This window comes from Helicoverpa zea, chromosome 3 (assembly GCF_022581195.2).
Source record: "Helicoverpa zea isolate HzStark_Cry1AcR chromosome 3, ilHelZeax1.1, whole genome shotgun sequence".
In the NCBI taxonomy this organism is placed as follows: domain Eukaryota; kingdom Metazoa; phylum Arthropoda; class Insecta; order Lepidoptera; family Noctuidae; genus Helicoverpa; species Helicoverpa zea.
The window spans coordinates 580,773-605,944 of NC_061454.1; the positions used below are offsets into that span (position 1 = coordinate 580,773).

At 38.6% G+C, this 25,172-nt stretch overlaps 1 protein-coding gene and 1 long non-coding RNA gene across 2 annotated transcripts in view; one reads left to right on the forward strand and one right to left on the reverse strand.

Moving 5' to 3' along the window:
* The window catches only part of LOC124645984, a 58,069-nt gene extending 32,897 nt beyond the window's left edge, over nt 1-25,172 (forward strand). Inside the window, 6 exon segments of the mRNA XM_047185983.1 lie at nt 12,624-12,847; nt 18,485-18,629; nt 23,468-23,596; nt 24,014-24,151; nt 24,760-24,860; nt 24,862-25,172. Of these exon segments, the coding sequence (XP_047041939.1) occupies nt 12,624-12,847; nt 18,485-18,629; nt 23,468-23,596; nt 24,014-24,151; nt 24,760-24,860; nt 24,862-25,095 (971 nt within the window). The 3' untranslated portion in view covers nt 25,096-25,172.
* Nucleotides 8,571-11,395, reverse strand: LOC124645985. Its single transcript, XR_006986292.1, has 2 exons — nt 11,320-11,395; nt 8,571-9,164 (listed from the first exon to the last, which is right to left on the reverse strand). It is a non-coding gene; the product is annotated as an uncharacterized LOC124645985 (long non-coding RNA).

Sequence of the window (25,172 nt, forward strand, 5' to 3'; positions counted from 1 at the left end):
GGGTATAGTTGGCACTTAAACTCGCGGAACACTGTAATAGTAGTTTGAGCGTCCACAACAACTTAGTGCATTATTGCAAGTTGGAAAGTTTTTTATCTGCTCTAACTTCAACACTTATGTCTCTCTCTCTTTCCCCTTCATGAGAGTTTTAGTTTGTATTGTCTGTAGTGTTAAGGGGTGTACACACTTTTTTGAAGCGATTTAGTGGCGCAGCGTTTGTTATGTGTGTAGTGTGTGTACTCCTCTTAACACTCGTCCTTTTTTACGCTCCGTGGAATTGGGATGCCTGTATTTGAGTATTTCGTTTGTTTAGTAGCTATTCCAAAAATGAGATAATTGCTGTTGTTAATGCTAAAATACTTCGAGTAATGTGGATGGGAGTTTTCTCTGCCGGTCTTTACATAGTTTGTAGTTTTACATTACACGTCAACGAATGGACTGAACTGTATTGAAAAATTCCCGGATGATAAAGGCTATATTAAATACGGGTACGAGAAAAAGTTCCCCTGAAACGCAGGTGAAACCTCGAGACACAGCTAGTATATTACAAAGGCCTTTCAAATCTATTTAAGAGGCAATATCTTGTCCATAAGCTGGCGTTTACTCAGCGTATCACACGCGCATTTGTGCGTGAACCGAGCGTGGCCGTTGCGGTGACGCAGCGTTAACGCATCACTAGCTTTTACGCGTAATTTACTCCGCTGCGTCAAGTGGCTGCTATTATAGTTCGGCCATTCAGAGAATGCGTTCCTGACACGTCGCGATTGAACTGACGACGTAACTTTGCAATGGCGTTGCAGTTACGATAAAAATATTTTTGCTGGTTGTTTACCGTTTTAACAATTGAGGAGCATTAAAACAACATTATTATATCAATAATCAATGAATGTTATAATTTTGTGCCAAACTGAGTGTCAAATAACTTGTTAAACAATATTTTTCTAAATCTATACTGCGCTATTACAAGGTTATGTCAGCGGTTTATATTTTGTAGTGCTGTGCTAAAAATAACAGGCAAGTATCGTAATCTGTTCTTATACAGTTATAATATAAAATAATACGTTTTGATTTTCTTTTTAAGAATTGGAAAATAATGGACTATAAGACTTAATTATAACTTTTATGAAATATAAAAATAAAACTATGACCAAACCGCATTTTTATACTTAGATTAAAAATGGTAACCCCAAATGGCGTTATGGGCCGCCATTTTGTGACGCTAAAACAGTCGTCCGTTGTCGTTTCGTGCGCATAGACCACGTTTTTCAAGTGTTTTCGATCTGAGTGCTTAGTGCGAGTTTTCGTGAATTTTTTTACGGACTCACGTGAGAGCGCGTATACTAAGATTTGTATGCAGTGTTGCCAACTTAGTGGATTTTCCACTAATACTGGTGGTTTAAGTCCCCTATTTAGTGGCGAAATGTTGAAAGTACTGCGGGTCAAGTAGCGAAATGTAAGTTTTGTGGTACAACTTTAAGGAGTTACTATGGAGATTTGAAGTCTCACGGAATGTCAAAAAAGCATCTACAAAACAAAAAGGTGAACGACTACTATATAATCATATTAAGTACTCATTCATTGGTCAAATGCGTAACTAAACAATTTGTGAAACTACTACGCCGATTATAATTTGTGAAGGATTCGGATCGGGTCGGATGAATTGCTAAACAGATGTAATGCTTTGTCTGTTTTAATTTTCTATCGTTGCCGAGTTACATCTTTGGATGATTAAATTGTTTTAGGTTACAATAAAATATAAACAATATTTTTTTAGTGGTGAATTTGGTGATTTTAAGTGTGGGATAAATTTTTGTTAGTGGTTTTCTGGTGGTTTTAAAAGTTGACTCTGGTGGTAAGCTTCTACAACTGTTGGCAACACTGTTTGTATGGAACAAAAACAGGTTCCAATTTTTGACACTAGGCGGAGCTGTTTTTGTTCCATACAAATCTTAGTATACGCGCTCTCATGTGAGTCCGTAAATAAATTCACGAAAACTCGCACTAAGCACTCTGTTTTTATTTGATTACCCGGTTTTTGTTAGACCGAGATATCAGGATTGATTCTGTTATTGATAATAATATAATTATACATGTAGGCGAAGATGATGATGAAGACACCACCTCCTCAAGCAAATCGGAGTCTGATTAATATTCTGTTCGCACATTCAATTCAATGTACTTGTAACAAAGAATAAATAAAACAATTTTATTATATGAATATTACCTTTTTTTGGTTTCCACTTAAATAACTAAAATATAAAACAAATGATTCCGCCAATTTAAAACGAAAATAATCTTAAAATAATGCGGCGGTTCATTTTGAAGGAACGGTAACGAACTCAGTGTTATGTTGTGCCCATCACTAGTCGTGACTAACTGATAGGTGTCAGGAACGCATTCTCTGAACGGCCGAAGTATAATATACAGTTTATTATGGAAAATACGAGCTAATTATTTAGAAATTAGAATCTGTAGGATGTTATGAGACAAAAGGGAGATAGTTTTAATATGTAGGTATGCTTCTTCTTTTGTGTTTGTTTTAGAGTCCCTAAAACAAACTTTTTATTAAAAAAGCTAGGCATATGATGATACACTGAGAACTTTCTGGAACGTCCTTTACGTTTGTTAATAGCCAAGGTTAGAACTGTCATAGGATCTTCATACAAATGATAATAATAATTTCATGGTTTTATAAAAAGAAGTGACATAGGAACCTCATAAACTGTTGAAGAATAAACACACGTTACGGTACGTACACATGAGATCCTTTTACTTGTAAATAGAACTTCCCCTGCATTCACACAATGATTAACCATTATAAGACTTTCCACGGGTTTTAACATGACTACCAGCAGTTACAGTGTAGCCCAAATAATATTTAAGGATTACAAAGTTACCTACAGTGCGATGCACCACAAAACAGTGAAACCACATCCCAAACAAATCTCTCAGCTCCAGAGCTCAAAGCCTCACTAAATATTACATTATAACAAAAAGCAACCCTAGCGAGCTGTAATTTGCTCAGGCTTTTTGTCTAACCCTTCACCGTCGGTAATAATCACGGAGTAAGGAAAGTAAGCGGAGATGCCATAATGCGGGTAGGTCAAGCGCCTTCTTCTAGGTCAAATAGATACGCTGGGCATGACCAAAACGATCAGTTACGAGAGAACTAACGAGGTGTTCGGGTCCTTATCTATCAACAATTTTGCTATTACAAATAATTATCAGGTCCAAAGAAGGCGTGTACGGGAGACAATAACATCCCTCGTACCCCGCACATCCGTATTTTGGCGCGGTACTTTCTTAGGAGATTTTCCGTGATGTCACCTCCGCTAGTAATTTTGTTCTCCATGATAATAACCCAGTTTTTACACAAGTCCACCTTTGTACCAGTTGGACGACGAAAGGGTTATTTGCCGACTTCTCTCTTGTAAATGAAAATATAATGAAGTCGAAAATTGACGCTTATGTTTAAAAGGATCTTGTGTGTGTGCGTGGCTTAATGTGCATGTACGTTTGTGTGTGTGAAGGATTTAGGAGACGACATTTTGTACATGGGTTAGTGTAAAGGGTGACACGAAATGTGTGGAGTTATCATGTATTTAATTTTAGAAGGTTGCCTGAGACATGATCATACTTATTAACTTAGGTAAATATTTTCATATGATATTTTTACATTAGCTTCCAGGATTTCACCGGGTACTACTCCTCACACCCGGATGAAAAGTCCATAGTATTCATCGATAAATGACCTATTTAATACTGAAATCATTTTTCAAAACGGTCTTGTTAAGGTTGTCTGGAAGAGATCGCTCGATAAGACCGCCCATTATGTCACCTACTTTAACTAGTTTACGATCAAAAATGTAAAATTGGTGTACCTCATAAAGAATATTTATCTATCTATCTATCTTGTAGTCCAATCAAACAAATTAAAAACTCTTCAGCTTTACAATACATTTCTCCTTTAGTGGCTTTACCTAAAAACTGATTCAATACACAAACAACCCAACGAAACCGATTGTCAGACAATCAACTATTTTCATTATTCGCGTTCCATCGCCGGTTCGGTGGTGCACACCGGCTAAACAGTACATTGAAGACGAGCAATGTACGTCAACCGCCTGTCTGCTTCCCGATGTGGGTCAATGTGTCCGCAATGTATAGTGAGATTGTGGGCCTTATTAGATGGATTAGCTTGCTATATGTGGGTAGTTAGAGGGTCCCTTTGATCTGAGGATGTATATGGCTGTTTAGGGATATGGAAGGTTGTTTTTTGTACAGGGTGCGTTTTTAGATGACTAGTTTATTATAATATTTTGATTGTATTCATTAACAACTAGCTTCTGCCCACGTCCCGAAAGAATTACTATACATATGCTGTTGGTTGCATTTTAAATCCGTTCAGCCGTTTTCGCCTGAAAACCCTAAAAATATATTCATCCACTCACAAATTACTTTCGATTTATTAATATTAGTGTGATAACAAGGACTATTGGTCCATCAGTTTGTCTTACGATTGCCTCCTAAACCAACTTTATTCGTAACTTAATAGACTCAAGACACCTACCTATAATATAGTATGGTAACTTATCAGTCCTCCAATTCACCTGTACGTGACGGTACGTGTACCGCTTCGGGCGTCGTCGGCTAATTTCGGCAATCTTCGGAACCAGCCATTAGTCCCACGAATGGGTATTGGGTGGGAAGGAAAGGGTGCTCAATTGTTCTTTTGTCATTTAACCAGTCTAGACTATTGTCTATCTGATTGTCTTTTTAATAGTTCAGTTATTGATTTTTTTGTTTTTGTGTAGGTTATAGCACGTATTAACAATATCTTTGCTATCTAAGTCAAATGTGATAATCTAAAGTATTAAATATCCAACTCTGCAATCATCGCATTTTTTACAATTCCAACTCTTAGATTTCCGTGGTAAACTTAAAAAATAAAACCATTAAATTAACGATTATTTTTAATAAAAAATATAAAAAGACAACAAGATACAACGAGCCTTTTCATACAGATAAATGTTTTATACAACAGAAACTTAAATACAGCTTAAAATAATATTAATAAGTTCATACACATTGCGTTTATATCAAGCATACATTATGATAGATTTCATTCGTTTGATATCTAAAATTAATATAAGGTAATCATACAACATACAGTATTACGACCTATTTAGTACGTCAGTGGTCAAATTCCAGATAAATAAAAGCTTTTAAAAAAGAAACAGTGTCTATCTTTTACACAGTAATTTCTATAAATAGGTATAACTTTTTTTATGGGAATCCCCCGCTGTGGGTGCAGGGTGCAGCGGAAGGAAGTGTCAGACTAAAACCCACCATATTCCATCTTTATGTACCAGAGTATGATATGATAGGATATTTTATATATGAGAGATATAACCAGACCAGAATATTTTAACAGTAATAGTCCCGTTAGGGCTCCTACATAAATCTATGTGTCGAACAAAGCATAAAACATGCATCCATAGACATAATTTCAATCAGCATCACTGCACACTTCGAACCTATTTTTATCATTGTTCAATTAGCTAGTTTCCCGATAGTTGTGAAACAAAAAGTTTCGTTTTTCAAACAAACTTCTGAATCGCAGTGGGTAACAATTACTGACTGAATTGAATTGGCGTACGTTTTCAATACTGAATTCGCTTACAATTTGACGAACTGAGTTTGATTCGCAAACGCGCGCTGAGGTTTTTAAATGTGCTGGTATTCATGCTATTTCTTCTAACTAGTAGGAGAAATGCAGATTGATAATAGTAACTTATGGCCTTATTTTAAAGTGGTCTATGTAAGAAATTATCACTTATCACTTAATACAACATAACTCAAACGTTGTTTTTACGATTTGTCAGGCCCAAAGGCTTTTGTCAAAATTTGCACATTATACTTGCAGATACACACATTAGAAATAATTTCGAAATTTATACTATAGTTACTTATTTACATAATCATGTGAAGACATAATTGTACATCCTTATCATCAATCAAAAATTATGTGCTTCAAACTCGAAACTTCACAGAGTTTTTCAAGATACTGTCACTGTTATTTCAATACTTAACACCCCTCAACATGAAGGCTTAAAAACGTCATAAAAACCTGTTTTATCTGCTAGATAGCAACAATCTTGTAGTACAAAATACTTTAATATTTCCTAAAGACGGATTCTTGAGTTACGTTTATCTTGTTCCATGAAATTCAGGCTGAAGCCGGTATGCCTTTGAGACGCATTCCTGAAGTCAACATTACGTCACTATTAAATACTTGAAGGAGCAGTATGTCACTACAGCCGTATTTGTCTCAATCCTTACGAATACGTCTAGAGTCGCTAAGAATGTTTGCAAATAAACATACATAGATTTTGAATTTTAGAACGAAAGAAGATAAAACTTAATATATTTTTTGCAATTTTGACCAAACAACTTTGTCGATCCGAAGCTGGTGTATAATCTAATATTTTACAAATCTTCCTTATTTCTATTAGATTTTACGATTGGTCCGACAGTAAGGATAATTATCTCAAACTATCTATTCCTAGCTTCCACCCGCGTCTCGAGTATGAGCGGAATTATTAACATACATTTTCTCAAAATTATACATAGTAAATAACACTATGTATAATACAAGCTGTTGATTTGCATCCGTGCCATAGTCAAGGAGGTTAAAATTAAATACGTAAATAATCGATTTGAATTACGGTAGGTGGGAAAAAGCTAATATGCGCTGCTTTTTTTGATGTTGTAATTTCATGGTATTTCAGAATTTAGCCCACGGTTAAACACAAATCATAACAGAATTGCCCCGCGGCCACAGTGTGTGCGTGATGGCAGCTATGTGTGCGTAGACAGAGAAAACTAATGTCTACGTGTGTGCGTGAGTGTCGATGTGTGAGTGTCTTATCTACGACATGACAGCGCGAGCGCGCGAGCGTGCGAGACCGAGTGATACGCGATAGCAATCATTTTACCTAAAGTTTCGAAAATCACCTTCATTATTGTCATTAACTTCGTTTTACTTTACTTACTAATTTTTGAGCATTTTAACACAGATATCTTATTAACTACAGTAATAAGCAATACTAGTGCGCGAAAGAAAGTTCACTAACATGTTAACAGCTGATTGATAAAATGTTCGTTTTGCTTTATCTTTCAGCATAAAGTTTTCGCAGTGATTTAGTTTTTATTTTTGAATTAAATTGGTTAATAATTAGAAATTTTGCTTCCTTCTTAACGGTCTTAGGACCTTGGAACACGGAAATCTTATTAATGACGTAATACTAGTGCGCTAAAGGAAAGTTCACTGACCTGTTAACAGCTGATTGATAACATTTTCGGTTTGCTTTAACATTCAGCGTAAAGATTTCGTAGTAATTTTGTTTTTACTTTTCGATTAAATTGGTGAAAGATGTGTTAGTTAAGTGTAGGCACGAGGTGATTCTTTCGGCTCGTAGGTATTATTGGCGTGGTTAAGAAATCAACTTATTTACACTAATAAAATTGATTAAGCTGACTACGTATTTACAAAATGTACAAATAAATAAATTACCTAGTTTAGTTACCCGGAGGTACTGTTCAAAGCTGTCACCTTCACACTCTTGGCACAATCGAGCACGACGAAGTAGCTGGTTGTCCTTCAGCTAACATAACACTATCACATTCGTTTTTAATGTGTCGAAAGCACTAAGTTAACGGTCCTAGCACATAAGTCTGTCACATGACCAGCATGACCCTCCGTGATGAGGGTTCCCGGTCGGTAAACATTTCCCGGAACATAGGTAGGTATGTACGGCTGTCATTGCACATCCTTGGCAGTCGTAACGGGTAGTCAGAAGCCAGTAAGTCTGACACCAGTCTAACCAAGGGGTATCGGGTTGCCCGGGTAACTGGGTTGAGGAGGTCAGATAGGCAGTCGCTTCTTGTAAAGCACTGGTACTCAGCTGAATCCGGTTAGACTGGAAGCCGACCCCAACATGATTGGGAAAAGGCTCGGAGGATGGATGGCTGTTAGTACACTGTTGTCACTGATCGCATACAGGCGGACCATCGCCACCAACTCGTGTTCGTGTAGTTTTCCGTCATCTCGCACTTTGTACCTACACGTCGCGGAATTCAAAGCGCACGTACGCAGCAGCGGCGGCGACATCAAACACACTGCTTGCCGTCGGCGCTTGTTTGTTCCGGCTTCAAGGGCACGCGGGGAGCGGCGAGGCGAGTGTGTGGGAGTACTCGCACTGTGATTGGGTGAATTTGGGTAGGCTGGATGATCTACGATTTTTATTGAACGATCGTTGCGTATGCTTTGTGCATGTATCGTTTGCGTTTGTGTGAGTGCGCAGCGCGGTAGTAAGGCTAGTAACACACGCGCCGAATTAAAGTACGGCTGGGTTACACTGACGGATATACGTAAATAAGAAAAAAACATGAAAAAATTACCTACCCATTTTTTCGTTGATTTGGGTCGAGAATCATTAGCATATTTACGTCCTTGACTATGGCACGGATGCAAATCAACAGCTTGTATAATGTTAAAAAGAATAATGTAACATTAGTTAAAACGTTATTTACGGTAAATATAACAGTACTTATATGTAGTTTACGTTTCTCTTATCAAGTATCGTTCACACGCTCTCGTAATGATCTGGCGCAGTTTATCTCTCTTATCTACAAATTGAAGTTGATTATCAGATATATTTCGTTTCCTCGCTTTTGTAACTATTTGGTGACTTTCTTCCTAGTCTTACATACATATAATTTAGTATGATTATAGGCACCTATTGTCCATATCTGTAAGTCTCCGTCTTCAAATCTTCAGCAATTTGGCAGGGTATTTTCAAATCACCATTTCTATCCACTTGACATTTCTTCACACACACAAACTAGCTTATATAAACCCACACACACACATTAACACATAACTTTAATTCGTAAAAACTTCGATATTTCCATGACTATCCGTATGTACATTCACCACTAGTTGTAACGACCCGGTTCCGGCGCCCGTGCCTGCGACCACGGCAGTGGGCACCTCTAGCCCGGTGGTGACTCCTGAGACCAAGCTCATGAGGAGCCGGTTGGTGGGGGCTGATGATGTACTGGCTATTAGGAGCGCCAGTATCAGGATTGTACAGTGTGACCTGGAATTACAAGGAGGCTAGTTAGGACTTTTATTGATTATTTTGTCAGAGACATACGTACATATTTGATTGAAAATAAATAAAGAACAATTGTACCTAAATAATATTCACAACAAAAAAACTGTAAATTGTACAAAATATTTCATTCGAATTTGCTCAAACGTCTAGGATTTGTGTTACTTGTCATTAAAAAGAGTTAAATATTTGTGGAGTATATAATATACAAGCTGTTGATTTGCATCCGTGCCATAGTCAAGGAGGTTAAAATTAAATACGTAAATAATCGATTTGAATTACGGTAGGTGGGAAAAAGCTAATATGCGCTGCTTTTTTTGATGTTGTAATTTCATGGTATTTCAGAATTTAGCCCACGGTTAAACACAAATCATAACAGAATTGCCCCGCGGCCACAGTGTGTGCGTGATGGCAGCTATGTGTGCGTAGACAGAGAAAACTAATGTCTACGTGTGTGCGTGAGTGTCGATGTGTGAGTGTCTTATCTACGACATGACAGCGCGAGCGCGCGAGCGAGCGAGACCGAGTGATACGCGATAGCAATCATTTTACCTAAAGTTTCGAAAATCACCTTCATTATTGTCATTAACTTCGTTTTACTTTACTTACTAATTTTTGAGCATTTTAACACAGATATCTTATTAACTACAGTAATAAGCAATACTAGTGCGCGAAAGAAAGTTCACTAACATGTTAACAGCTGATTGATAAAATGTTCGTTTTGCTTTATCTTTCAGCATAAAGTTTTCGCAGTGATTTAGTTTTTATTTTTGAATTAAATTGGTTAATAATTAGAAATTTTGCTTCCTTCTTAACGGTCTTAGGACCTTGGAACACGGAAATCTTATTAATGACGTAATACTAGTGCGCTAAAGGAAAGTTCACTGACCTGTTAACAGCTGATTGATAACATTTTCGGTTTGCTTTAACATTCAGCGTAAAGATTTCGTAGTAATTTTGTTTTTACTTTTCGATTAAATTGGTGAAAGATGTGTTAGTTAAGTGTAGGCACGAGGTGATTCTTTCGGCTCGTAGGTATTATTGGCGTGGTTAAGAAATCAACTTATTTACACTAATAAAATTGATTAAGCTGACTACGTATTTACAAAATGTACAAATAAATAAATTACCTAGTTTAGTTACCCGGAGGTACTGTTCAAAGCTGTCACCTTCACACTCTTGGCACAATCGAGCACGACGAAGTAGCTGGTTGTCCTTCAGCTAACATAACACTATCACATTCGTTTTTAATGTGTCGAAAGCACTAAGTTAACGGTCCTAGCACATAAGTCTGTCACATGACCAGCATGACCCTCCGTGATGAGGGTTCCCGGTCGGTAAACATTTCCCGGAACATAGGTAGGTATGTACGGCTGTCATTGCACATCCTTGGCAGTCGTAACGGGTAGTCAGAAGCCAGTAAGTCTGACACCAGTCTAACCAAGGGGTATCGGGTTGCCCGGGTAACTGGGTTGAGGAGGTCAGATAGGCAGTCGCTTCTTGTAAAGCACTGGTACTCAGCTGAATCCGGTTAGACTGGAAGCCGACCCCAACATGATTGGGAAAAGGCTCGGAGGATGGATGGCTGTTAGTACACTGTTGTCACTGATCGCATACAGGCGGACCATCGCCACCAACTCGTGTTCGTGTAGTTTTCCGTCATCTCGCACTTTGTACCTACACGTCGCGGAATTCAAAGCGCACGTACGCAGCAGCGGCGGCGACATCAAACACACTGCTTGCCGTCGGCGCTTGTTTGTTCCGGCTTCAAGGGCACGCGGGGAGCGGCGAGGCGAGTGTGTGGGAGTACTCGCACTGTGATTGGGTGAATTTGGGTAGGCTGGATGATCTACGATTTTTATTGAACGATCGTTGCGTATGCTTTGTGCATGTATCGTTTGCGTTTGTGTGAGTGCGCAGCGCGGTAGTAAGGCTAGTAACACACGCGCCGAATTAAAGTACGGCTGGGTTACACTGACGGATATACGTAAATAAGAAAAAAACATGAAAAAATTACCTACCCATTTTTTCGTTGATTTGGGTCGAGAATCATTAGCATATTTACGTCCTTGACTATGGCACGGATGCAAATCAACAGCTTGTATAGATAATAAATTATTATATTAAAAATAATACTCACATAATATCTAAAGAAGCAGACAAAAGTCTGCAGCCAGCAGTTGAGAACGCTTGGCAGCTTCCTAAAAACTGGCTCCGAACCAACAGATAAACTGACTCAGTTATCTAATCTATATCTCATCAATATCTTCGGTAAACCCATCATGATTCTCAACCTTAAAGTAAAGGTAGAAGGTGCACTATTGATTGGTTTCGACGTGTGAAAGTACGTAGTATGTCGTAGTGTAAGATAAATATAGGAATGTGTTCTCCTGATAGAAGTTCCATTGAGTAATCAGATCATGGTATTTGGTTGGTTATATGCCATATGGCAATGCCATTAATATTGTGGCATTTTACTATTTATTATTTTAATATTAATGGCATTGCCATTAATATTGTCTTTTCATCATACTTACACATATTTAGACATAGCTTACTCTAAACACCTAAAAACTTTGGATTTCTACTAAAAAAATCATCAACCGAGATATTGATGTTTCAGTTACGTCGTTTGATAAAGATCTTATAGATATTAAACTACGCCATTCTCTGACATATTTGACAGCATTAACATCACAAGAACTCCCATATAATTCACTTCTCACAAACCAGCTTCAATCACACAACTTCAGAAGTAAGACCCTCTAAGGTTCTAAGCACACAGTATTCAAAATTGACTTTACATATTAGTGTTGTCCCTCGACCCTTGGAAAGGCGAAGTTAATCGAATGTCCCCGGGTGCAGGTAACTAGGTAACTGTTTGTGTTGAAGCCATCGCTCACGCGGGTGATCAGTTAGTGTCGGCGACAGAACACTTGACGATCGATACCAAACTCCTGTATTGTTGGCTTTGTTTGTTTAGTTAGGGGATTGTTATTCAGATGAGTTTTAGAATCACACTCGGAGTGTAAGCATTCAAGGAGAATGTAATCACAGGGGTCTAGTGGAAAAAGAACCTCTAAAGAACGAGTGTGTGGTTTCGATTACAGGCCATGTATGTACCAAAGTAGCTTCTCTGAGTGATATGTATTTTCTAAGTAAGTTAAACACTATTCGCTAATTATTATAGACGAAGGAGAACAACTTGAGTAGACCTAGTCTTTCAAATTCTGAAATCGCCAATCTGCTCTAGTTGAATACCTCAGAAGGTATACTATTACCTAAGGTCTATCGTAGGTAAGATAAAAAGTCTTCAAAATGTTATAAAATAATACAAAGATTGCATTATCGCTGCTTTTCGCCTGCTTTTTTATCATTACAGGTAACATTCCTGTTTCAACCGCTAACATCCTCATAAACTAACCTACGGGTCCATTGTTCCAGATTACATGGACTCCCTATGCAAGGACCACTTCCTTCAGCGGCAGTACCGCAAGGTGGACGGCGGCGTGCTGTGGTCGCGCAACGAACGCAACCTGGACTGCACGGTGACCTTCCAGACGCACAGCATCCTGCAGCGGTTCATGCTGCACTTTGACCTGCTGCAACTTGACTGCAACGATCATCTGTACGTGTATGATGGCGCGCATGCGACTGCGCCGCCTAAGGTGAGGGGTTTAGAAGTCATTTGTTTTGTACAACCCTGTGTAATACAGGGACCAGGAGGCAAAGCCAAGTTGGTGCCAAGTAGAGACCTGCGAGTACGTCTTTGCGCGATTTGGCCTGTAATATGTCCTAAGCCATATGAATCCGTATATATTTAATGAAACCTACAACTATAAATGAAAAACATTATCAAATAATCTGTTGATTATTTGCTGTTAAAGATAGGATTAAATCAGATAAAAATTTAAAAATAATTTACCAAAACATTCTAGAAAGAAATTAATAGATACTTAATCATACCTTCCTTTTTAACATTGTACATGCCAAAGTAACGGTTTTCTGCACAATTCAGTCAAGGCAGAATATCTGAAAGAATTGGGATGAAAAGCATAGAATTAAGGTGGTACCCTGAAGACGGCCATTGGCATAGGGGGTAAAACCGCAGCCCAGCCTAGTCTCAAATACAATGCTCCGAAAAATTCTTTGAGAAATTTTTCATCGATATCGTAATACCGACTTCCTATAAATATTCAATTAGATATGGCATTATATTTAAAAGGGATACCGAAGTCTGAAGCCCCGGTATGCAGGGAGCTTAATATCGCTCCATTTGGAGCCCAATACCGCTCCATTTGGAGCCCTACCGGCGAGACATAGAATGAATCTATAATGACGTTGGGGACCGCTTTGAATTATACTAATCACTTTTAATCGGGACTGTGGAAATGTTAGGAATTACGTCGGTTAGGAAATGTGTTATCACTCCTATGATTATGATAATAGAGTTGGAAATTCTTTGTATATTTTGGTGATATTTGGATAATGACAATTGTGATTAAAGGTAGAATTTTAAGTGAAACGTTGTTAACTGCATCTCAGTTAAGTACCTTTTAAGTCAACCGATTTAGATGTAAATATTATGAGTGCCTTGTTGATAGCTAATAAAAGAGCCAGAATTGTATTGTTTTTAAAAACAAAATGGTAATTATTCAAATAGTTTATAAGCCTCTGTATAGAATACATTAAAATCTATCTTCCGGAGGGACAGAATTAATTTCACAAAACTTCATAACAATTGAATCGTATTAAAATCCGAAAAAAATACTGCCAAAGACACCAGGTGTTCAAACCAAATAATTAACAAACGAATTATAATGCAACTTTTGTCAATTTTAAATTTAAATTTCGCCAAGTTCGTCTTTGCTACGACTCTTTGAACAAAGGACGGCCAAGTTTCAGCACCCATTGTAAGATGTGCCAAGTTTCGTGCCAAGATGTTTATTTTGTTCTGCTTGGCTGTTATACTTGGCAGATTATGAATTAATATTATTGGCGAATATTATGTTAAGTCAACTCATTTGAATAAGTCATTTTTATTTATAAGGCTAACTTAATTTTGTTGGCAAAATTATCGCCTTGTTAATGAAATTGTTAATTAAGTTGAGTGGTGTTTCTTTGTCCTTATTTTTTATCGTTGTCTAACTATAGCTATACAAACTACCAGCCGCTCAGATACGCCAATAGCAAAGAGACCAAACTTCAAACCCCGATCATAGCACTATCATATTTCAAAGCAATTCCTGACATTCAAACTTTCCAATTCTAACTTCCACATGTAAAATATATCGCGTATTCAAGTGTCGGACATTTGACAAAAGCCGGGTAACTTCGGCTGGCAAGCCACGAGCCAACTTGGATTACGTCGACTAACCTGCGACCGCGGCTATTCTTGGCTATATGTGGCTGTCACAGAAACTTTGACGGTTAAATTCAAATGGAAGTTATAATGAGAAAACTGCTCCGCACGGATATGGAACCCTGGTAGGCTGTCACGTGTGTAATTAAATGCTAAGTGAAATGTAAACTGCGGTTAATGGAATTTAAATATAAAGCTCGCTTCGGATCATTCTAAAGCTCTTCGGAAAAGGGATTTTGTAACTGCTTTTTACAATACCATACCATGTATTTCAACGTAAGTTTTGTAGTAGATATTGTGGAAGAACAACATTATCCACAAGAAAAATATTTGACTTCAACTATACACTAATTTGGACTGCTCCTACCTACCTTGGTAGCGAACAAATCATAACACTCCGAAAACCGAACCAATCGCACCACAAAAATAACAATTACCTACAATAAAACAAATTCCACAATAGCTATTTTAATAACCGAATAACAGCCGTAAATACCAAAACAACCAACATATAGTAGGTAAGTACATTAAACCATCGAGCACACCACATGAAACATTTGAAACCAAACAGCATTCCGTTTCGAGAATATTTCGTAAAAATTTCACGTGAACAAAATGGAACTTCAATGGAATAAATTTGTTTGTTGGGGAAACTATTTTGTGGATATATTACGCACAAAGGGAGCACCTGTGTGGTGGCAACTAGGACTGTTTGAGACAGTTTACTCTTTGATGAGACTACTCGAGCCACGAATAGTTTCGAAGCTATGCGGGCCAAGCCTGACCACGACTGTGTGTGTTTGCAAAATTTTGCTTTAAGGTATTTCATTTTAAAATAGCTTAATAATAACTCTGCAAAAGTGTGGTTTTAAAATCGAAAATATGAAACACAAACCTGTATTTTATTTACCAGATAAAACTTCAATATTTTGTGATATAAATTCTAGTTAAAAAATGTAGTCCGTCTGCTTATATTTCGAGTCACGTAAAACGGAACGATTTAGAGAAATAAATGACCAGCCAGGCCTCGGGGGCGATGGACAATCTATCAATACTTAAACGATACTGCAGCCTTTTAACACATTATTGTTATTTATGGCTTCAAACGTAGGCCCAGTTTAAAGTCGGTATTGCTTTTTCATTTTGAAGCTACAAAAAATAGGTCACATTCGATGAACAGATATATTAGTACGAAGTAAGAGACATCATATAAACTCGCTACTTTCATTCGCATTACTTTAAGGACCAAAATTGCGAACTACCATATCATCTACGTACACGAAAGTTAACTCAACTAACATCACGATCACTCTCAATATAAAAAACAAAAGAAAGTCCCAAGCTCGTAGATTCTTCTCCATAAGTCACCGTAACTAGTTTGAGCTCTTTAAGTAGAAGAATGAGTGAGCTATAAGTCCTGCGAGCTGCATCACGTTCCAAGTTACGGGCGCGCTTATAGGGGACTCAGTCACGCGACTCTGAATCACAAGTAGGTGCAATCTGCAGCATTGTGCACCAAGAATACTAGTTTTGTACCCCTTTGTTGAAGAATGGGGGCTCGGAATAAAGAGGTTGCTTCTGATTGTCATATTATTGTGCGGGTTTATTTAATAGAGGAGTGTTATAATCGGTTTTGTTGGGGCTGTATGGTTATGGGTTTGATTAAATGTCTTGTGTGAAGTTTGAGAAAATTATGGGACTATGTCAAGTAGTATATAGTCAGCCATAAAACATAGTTTAAAAACAGTAATTTAGAAAAGTGGCTCGCGCTTTGTGCAGTAAATAGAAACACAATTGTCTTCTCCCTGCACACTTCCAATGGCGCAAACTGCAAGATCAATAAAAACTCCTTTAAAAGACCGCTCAGTAATTGTAAAACTAACAAGACAGTGACAAACAAGAACCCCCGCTAACTTTTACTGCACAAAGAGAACTCGTTAACTCATTTCTCGAAACTTCCAAGTGTTAAAACTGATTCTGTGCAAGCTGACTAATTAAAACCATGTTTTAGCCGAGCTATAGCTATTAAAATCTTTAATGCGAGCTCGCGGGGCATAGTTAGCATAACAAAACCCTTCTTAATTCATTCCTCGCCATAATCTGGTGCTAAGGAAGAATTTTTAATATCAACCTCGAGAGCTTTATTAAACGCAGTATATAAGAATAAATGCAAGTCCACTAGGGCCTTTGAAATGCAAGGGGGAGGGTGTTGGGGGGTCCGGCGAGACGTGATGTATGGGGGGCGGGGTGGGGTCTCAAATCCGGGGGTCGTCACGTCTTCGCTATCGTTCTCCCTGAAATATGACAGCGATATAGCCCGGACATCGTCAGTAAGCCTGCCTCGATGAAGAAAATATTGGTGGCGCATGAGCGATCAGAGTGCCGCCATTTATATAGACTCCCAGTAAGCTATGATTGAACGCCGTGGGAACTGTTGTTCGACGTACTAGTGCCACGAGAATATTATGCGATTCATGCAAAAGATGGGTATTGAGTGCGATTCCGTTCTACTTGTATACTCCTTTTCAAATGACTTCGGTAAACTCATAGGCACTGGTAGTTTTGTGTGAATGTTTTACGTCATTTAATGGTTACTCAATTACTTATTCATTCGCTTTGATTGACGACACTTTCATTAATCGGCATTGTTTAATAATGAATGAAACAATCGTGGAATTAAAATAACAATTATGTAATCGCATTCCGATATTCTGAAGTTATAGTGTCACCATAATTTATTTCAGTTCGATAGATTTCATGAGTTTTATCGATCTCGATAATAAACATATCCTTTCAACTAAATTGATGTTAATGCTTTATTAATTGCTTCCGACTTTGCTTCCATTTTTCATTCTAACGTAATTATAATGATACAGATAAAAATTGGTGAGCTAATGGATTTACTTTTAGAAGTACAGTTCAATTCAGTTTTTTTATTAATTGATTTTTTATCGTAGATATTAATGTATACACACGTTGTAACCAGAACTTCTGTTTATGTGGCACTAGATTTTGTTGAAAGCAAATAATACTGTCTCTTTTTGTCATTAGAAAATTCTTAAACAATGATGAGAGGATTTTTAGCAGCTCTATTTTAAGATGGATCATAAATATATCAAACAAAATAAAGAAATAATCTGTTTTATAAGGGTTAAAATCTTTCAGCGTTTCTAACACTACCAATTCCTGTAAACTACCATAGTCCATATTCAGCAACGCAGTTTAATCTAGCACGTGTCAACGCCATCACGTGGGTCTTTGTAATGTATCAATACCACTATCAGGCTTGACATATGGGGCCTCACGGAACAATAGTTCAAATTAACTGACAAATGCAAGGACGATCTCAGATATACTCGAGAGATTGTTAGGAATAACGTGGGTACTGTAATTGCTTGTCTTAGATTGGCTTCTGTGTTCTGAGATGTTGGTAACATTGGGGCAATGTGTTCTCTAAAGAGATTAGCAGAATATCTGTAACATCAACTAGGTAATTGACTATCTAAGAAGTCATCATCTGCCTAGCCTTTTCTCAACTATGTTGGAGTCTACCTACCAGTGTTATACCAGTGTTATATATGGAGCGACTATCTAAGAAATCTATGCGTATCATACTAACCTGAAGACTTTAATGTAATTTAATGTGGAAATTAGGCGATTTTCACTACTGCTTCTTAGCAAAGCATTAAGACTTTATTGCAACATTTAACTGTAACGATAACCAGCCATGAAATCGCAGCCCATTGGTCAAACCAGCGATCGACAACTGTAAATTGTTTAAAGTAAAGCAAAATAGGGATCAGATACCGTTTTAGTAAAATGGTGCAACTGACCATGTGGAATTATGTCTTGTTTTTCTGTAACTAACTTTACTTATCACTTATCTAATTCCAAAACCAACATCAATATAGCGCCATTAAAAATCGGTCATCTTACCTTCCAGGCCGACCTCTCATGCCGCAACACCAAGCAGCAAGTCGGCGCGCTGTTCACGCGCAGCAACTTCGTGACGCTCAAGTACGTCACGGACAACTGGGGCACTGATGCCAACGGCTTCAGGCTCGTCATCACCGCCGTCAAAGACCCCAGTGAGTATTCTCATCTGATTTCTGGAACCTTCAATTTTTGTAGTAGTAGGTGTTTGAAGGTTTTAGATTCGTCATTTGTCTGGTCGTCTACTGTTACAGCTTCCAGTTTAGCTGTTTTGTGTTCAAGTGTACTTAATTGATCTTCACAGCAATGTCATAAATCCGCTTAGTAAGACTATTCAGCTACATTTTTCGGACAGCCAGTCTTAAGGCAGTACCAGTAAGTAACTACATTAACAACTGCTGAAGTTGTGCAAATAGCAATGGGAGCCTACACACATGAATATTATGGGAATCGAACTCTTAAAAATCTATCAGAGGCAACTAGCAATCGAATGACATAAATGTTTACTTATCCTTAGGCTTAGTGGTACCCGTGCATTGAAACTTTATCCATCAACCCATGAAAGTAACTGTGGGATACAGTACACAACAATACTGCTGTTAATAATGACAATACTGACAAAAGTAAAGTACTAAGTTACATAAAACTGGTACTAGAACGAGAATGAAGCAATAACCATCCATTTGTACCAATAAACAAAAGCATCTGAGCGATTTTATATAAAAAGCCGACGCACGCCTCGACCCTCCTGTCGCCACCCTCTTTAATTTCACCAAATGTTTATTTATTTGAACAAACAGACAGGGCAGTTCGTTTACACATTCCTCCTCTTTTATATAGATGGATATATAGTATTGATATTTTCCTCCGTTACTTTAGTTTTTGGGAACTGTCTCATATTGTTTACCTGTTGCTTTGTCGTTACTTCTCTCTGTCTATATAGTTCCGTTCAATAACTTGTCATTTCTGTACTATCGTTTGCTTCAGCTTTTCTGAATATTCATGTACTTTCATAAAGACTATTAACAGTCACACTTCAAATAGTTAATAACTCTCTTCTTCATGGCCAGGTTTGGGCTCATAAACGTTCATTAATGTTATCAAGGGGCTCATAATGGTCCTAAAATGCTCACCCATACAGTAAACCTTCAGTTTTGTCGTTTTTTTCATCGTCATTACAGCTCTCAACCTTCTTAATGGCTGTAATTATTGTCTTAATTAATAAAGCTTTCCAATTAAAAGCCTCAGCTTTAATATTTTTATCAAGATTATTTTTAAGAGGACTTTTATTTTTACTCTCTAAAAAGTAAGGAAGATTCTATTTTATTAATGTACACTATACTTTTGAATTAATTACGACCATCTTATCTGGTTCATGTCTCTGAAAAAGGTTTTAATTTTCCTCCTCGATGTCAAGCGGTACAATTACAAACATTGTCATCATACTCCCATTTGGAGCAAGTCTTAAAGCATTCCTATGTTACAATTATACGTAGGGACAGATCTCTTTCACTCAAGTATGCATATGAAATTACAATGAGGTACAAAGGAAGCAATTAAATTGTCCAAAAACATTACTGGAGCAGAAACGTTTGTTCCGTCTTCACCTTTGAGCCGTACACATACACCAATTAGATTTTCCACTTGGCCGCGTGGAAAAACATACTCCAAAGGATTTAGAAACACGGTGGAGACTCGGCGGGATCAGAGAAAGAAACTGCGAACAGGATTCGAAATCGACAAGATCTAAATTTTAATGGGAATTTTATTGCTCCTCAATTTTTTTGGGTTTTATCAAGAACTATAAAACTTTGAAAGATAAAGCTCCATCTAGATGAAATAAATAAAAAATCGGTAGTATATTTGTCAACAAACAATCAATCAAAGCAACAATCATAATCACTTATTTATCAGGGAATTAAATCAATATTGAGTATCGATTGAATCAAATGATTAAACATTTGGTCATATCAAGGAGGAAAAAACAAGTAATTAAAATTTTTAAACAGAATCAGGGGCGGTCCCGTGAAATATAACATCCTAGCTTTGGACATTACACCGGTAATAGCAACACCAGTGCGTTTAGATCATATTAGTAGCTCATGTATTAAAATCGGCTCAAGACCTAAACATGATAACATGATGACCTCGATGGCGCAATTTTCACCGTGCCGGACTGCCGAACCTGAGGTCCCGGGTTCGATTCCCGGTTCGGTCGACATTTGTGTGATGAGCATGTTTGTTGGCCGTGGTCTGGGTGTTACAATATGTATTTATAAATATGTATATATGTAGCCATATGTAGTTTATCAGTTGTGTTAGCACCCATAACACAAGTTAATTAATAACTTAGCATGGGGCTAACCGACCGTGTGTGAAAAGGAGTCCTGACATTATTTATTTAAACAACTGATTACTGACCTTATTCTTTATACTATTTACTTTTAGATAGAAACTTTTATATACTTGTTGAATAACACGATTGGTATAAAATCTTTCCAAGTTAGAAGCGTTCAAGCGCTGCTTCCTAAGAAGTTTTGATTCGATTTAACCATTAAGGCCATTATAACAATATGGCTGTATCGAGTGGCATTTATCAATGCTATAAAGAGCCACCATTAAGCTGATCCTTTGGATGGGATCTCCTATCACTTTTACGTTCAACCATTAAATCTGAAAACCTCGAACCTTCTGCGCGGACATTGAAAAAATCTAAGCACTAAAGACGTTATGGACCATTAATATAAGGGTGAAATGAAACGGTAACTGCCTGCGTAAAATCGATGGTACTGCCGACGGTTGCAAAATCTGGGCATCTGTATAGAATTTCTTTGATGAATTCAACCTCCAGTCATGCAATCTCATGGATACAACTGAGTTCTGGTGTTCTCTACAAACTGTTTGGTTTTAACTACACGTACACGTAGGTAGAGCTTAAACTTCTTCCCAAGGCAGAGAGTTGCATTTAGCAAAAGTTAGAAATCGATGCAACCACAGATGGATAAGATATTGTTACACTGAAAGATGTTGCAAATGTGTCAGCTGATGCAAGTCTATATCTCGCTAGATAATGAAGTGTGGGAAGTTCCAAGTTTAGCCCATTAAGACATAGTTGGTAAGCGACCCCTCGGGCCCCACTGGACGACGGCTGGGCGACTTCGCACCTCCACTTGCATACTTACGAAGATTACTCGGCTAGACTCTTTGAGAAAGTTTTAAGTACGATTCGGAGTTGGGGATTATCGTGATAGGATCGTTTGTTGGTTTTAGTTGTTTATCGATTGTGCTATGTATTTAGTATTGTCGTTTACCGTATTGTGGCTTATTCAATATCCAATTTTCAGTTATTGAATCGTTGGAAAGTACATTGAAAAATTTCGAACCTCCATTTACATAGAGGTATAACCATTACTGATTTTTCCTTTGTGCCCACAAAATTCTGTTTTACAGAAATTCTTCATCCAACATCATCTCCAACTCCCAAACAATTCGTTTGAAATTACTCGGGCAGTTTTAAAATTCCAGCGAGCGCACCCGACTGGTCTCACAAAGCAGGATATGTTAAGCGCTCCTGCCATTGAATTATGCAACAAAAACGCGCCTCGCGACACCGCCTGAGACGCCGGAATAACATTTTAAACAATGCATTTCATACATGCCGCTTGCGAACCACCCTTATCGCCTACCTGTGCGCACAGTGCGCCCACTATATACGCGGGGAGGAACAATCCCCCTTTGCACGTCAAAAGCAGTGTTTTGGTGAGCATCCCCGCTCCTAGACTGTTTTGCTTCCCACTCAAAGAAACTGTCAGACTTGAAGGCCACGTTTAAAGGCTGTTTCTGATGGGTGATTAGCGTTAACCATATCGTTTGCGTCTCTGGTTGGAGGCTCGTTATGTCGAGGCTATTGTTCGAGTCTTTTCGGCGGATTTTTTCGACGATGAATATCCAATTTTCGCGGAGCGCTTCGTCAGCAGTTTGATTGTCCGGTTGCGGGAGACAGGCTTTTTCAATTGACAAGGGATATTTTTTAACGGATAACAGTTTGAATATTTTTTTGGTGCTTCCAATGTTCAACGCTACTGTGTTTATTTGAAAATGTATTGTTGAGCGTAATACGAATGATATTTAATATACTTTATAATAATATATTTTGGAACTATCCATGTAAGCTGTTTTGCACATTCTTAAGGCCTTCTTCCAATCGTTCACACTCTGTCGCCTCAAAGCTGCAGCATTTACGACCACCGCAGTTTTGTCATTCACTTTAATCGCAAGGATTTTCTAATCCAATGCTTCTTGAAAATTCTCTTGACCAAACCATTGTGGTTTCGAGTGATATTATCTACCGACTGTACAATATTCTTACGGTGTTCCGCAATATATAGATATGTTTTCCTATTTCAATCAGAACCAGGGGCTTGGGTCAGTTCGCTTGGTTGGACTGAACGGCGGACGCTATCCTTGTATTTTATGGCTTACAAAGAATAAAGAAATACTGGAAATATTTTTTCTTTCTTCTCAATATATTAAAGGAGTTTTTCTTTTGAAATCGTTGTATGACTGAACAAATACGGAACGGTGTTTGATCATAGTGGGTAATTCTGTTTGTAATATCTTTGTGTACATACAAACTTCGAAGCTATAAGTGTTGAAAAACATACATACACGTCGTACAACAATCCACCCCGGTAACAAAAAATAAATATAAGTAGGGGGATGCATGATGGGGATGACTTAAGGTTTTTACAGATTCTAAACTGAGCTTCATCACCATCAACGCTTTGCTCATCAATTTTTTATGGTACTTACCCATCACAAACACCTAATAAAATATAAAAAGAATTGATCGAAGCAATTAACCATGGGTGTAGTTCGATCTTCCATCCATGTACATCCAAATTCATTTCCAATCAACACCTCACACCACATTTTCGTTTACCGCGTCCATTAAACGAGTTCACTCTATTTTTGATGTCGTTTACCACCGTTGTTCCAGAACACGGCTGCAAGGAGTTCCGCTGTAAGCAGCGCGAGTTCTGCGTGAGCGCAGACCTCATGTGCGACGGCGTGGATCACTGCGCCGACGGCTCAGACGAGGACACCGCCGCACTCTGCCCAGGTCAGTTCAATTCTGAAGAACTGGCTCATCATTAGCCTAATTACCTTGTGGTCAGGACATCTGTACCAATAGTGTAGGTGTACGGGCTCGATTTCAAGGATGTTTAGACACTGATACATACTGAGATGATGAATATGACTTTTCAAAACCAGAATGTTAATTGAAGCTTCGGCATGATAATAATTCCAAAAGAACCATGGGGAACAGCTAAATCAATCAATTGTCTAGTCTAGCTAACTTGAATATGCTGAATTTGAATCATGCATAGTAACGGGATTTAACATAACAAGCTTGTGGGAACCTACTCGTGGTATGTACTACCATGCGTTGGCTACTCTAGATATCTGAGACAAATTACTCTAATTTGTCTCTCTGCCTCTGAATCCTGTCCTCAAACCTTATGTATTGGTTCCGCAGAGAGCGGCGGGACCGGCGCGAGCGGCGCGTGGGTGGCGGGTATCGCGGGCGCAGCCGCGCTGCTGGCGGTGGTGGCCGCTGGCGTCGCGTGCTGCGCCTGCCGCCGCCGCGCCGCCAACCAGCGCACGCGGTTACATCGTGAGTATACCTGGAATCTTCTACATCTTATAATTGAGCTTGTGTTTCCCTAAATTATCCCAATGTTGTAAGTTGTGCATGAATCCTTTCATTTGTTGTTTTGTTTGAGTTATTTTTATTTATCCTTATGTTGCTGTTTGTCCTATTTTATGTTTTTTGTTTCTTTTAATTTTTTTAATGACAATGAAGCCGTTCCGACCGATGTAAAATGGACTCCGCCTTCAAACATGGAGACAGGCGTCGCAAACGCGTTGCCAACACCGACGCAATCGTACATGCCTGTCGCGACTTCGGACGTGGCTCCTGGTCGCTTTACTGCCTGGAACGTCGATGTCGTTGGAAACACTGGTGACAGGCCTAGAAACTAATTAACATATAGGTATTAGACACCGATTTATTGGAGAATTTAACAGAATCAGAATCCAAATTCTTTATTTCTGCTTCCTTAAGTACCAGACGCATGAACTGTTGGTGGCATAGGCTTTTATTGCCGTTTTTTCTTTAACTATGTTTCTGACTTCCCTTAATGCCTGTCTATCTGACATATCCTCACTTACCTTTGTGCAATCATCAGGTACCGACACTAATGCGTGCAATTTGTTGTGCAGTACAAGAGTTGGCGAGCAGTAACGGCGGCGGGTGCGCGGGCGGCGAGGCGGGCGCGACGCGGCTGCCGGGAAACCCGGAGCCCCCTGCGGGCCCGTGCGGGGCGGCGCGGGCGGGCCGCCTGCGGCGGGCGGCCTGAGCGCCGTGCCGCACAAGGACGAGTGGTTCGTCTAGCGGCCCGGGGCCCGCAGGGGGGGGCCCGCCCGCCCCCGGCCACCACTGTTACGCTATGTAAATTTATCGATATGACATTAAACATTTTTGGCTTACCGTTGGTATGTTATTGGGTTGTATTCGCCGACCCGGATCCTCTTCCTTTGTTTGTATACACGTTGTAATTCTGCGACTATTCATAGATATTATAGAATAATTGTAATCGTCAAATAAATAAGTTTTTTGGTATGAGTTTTGAAAA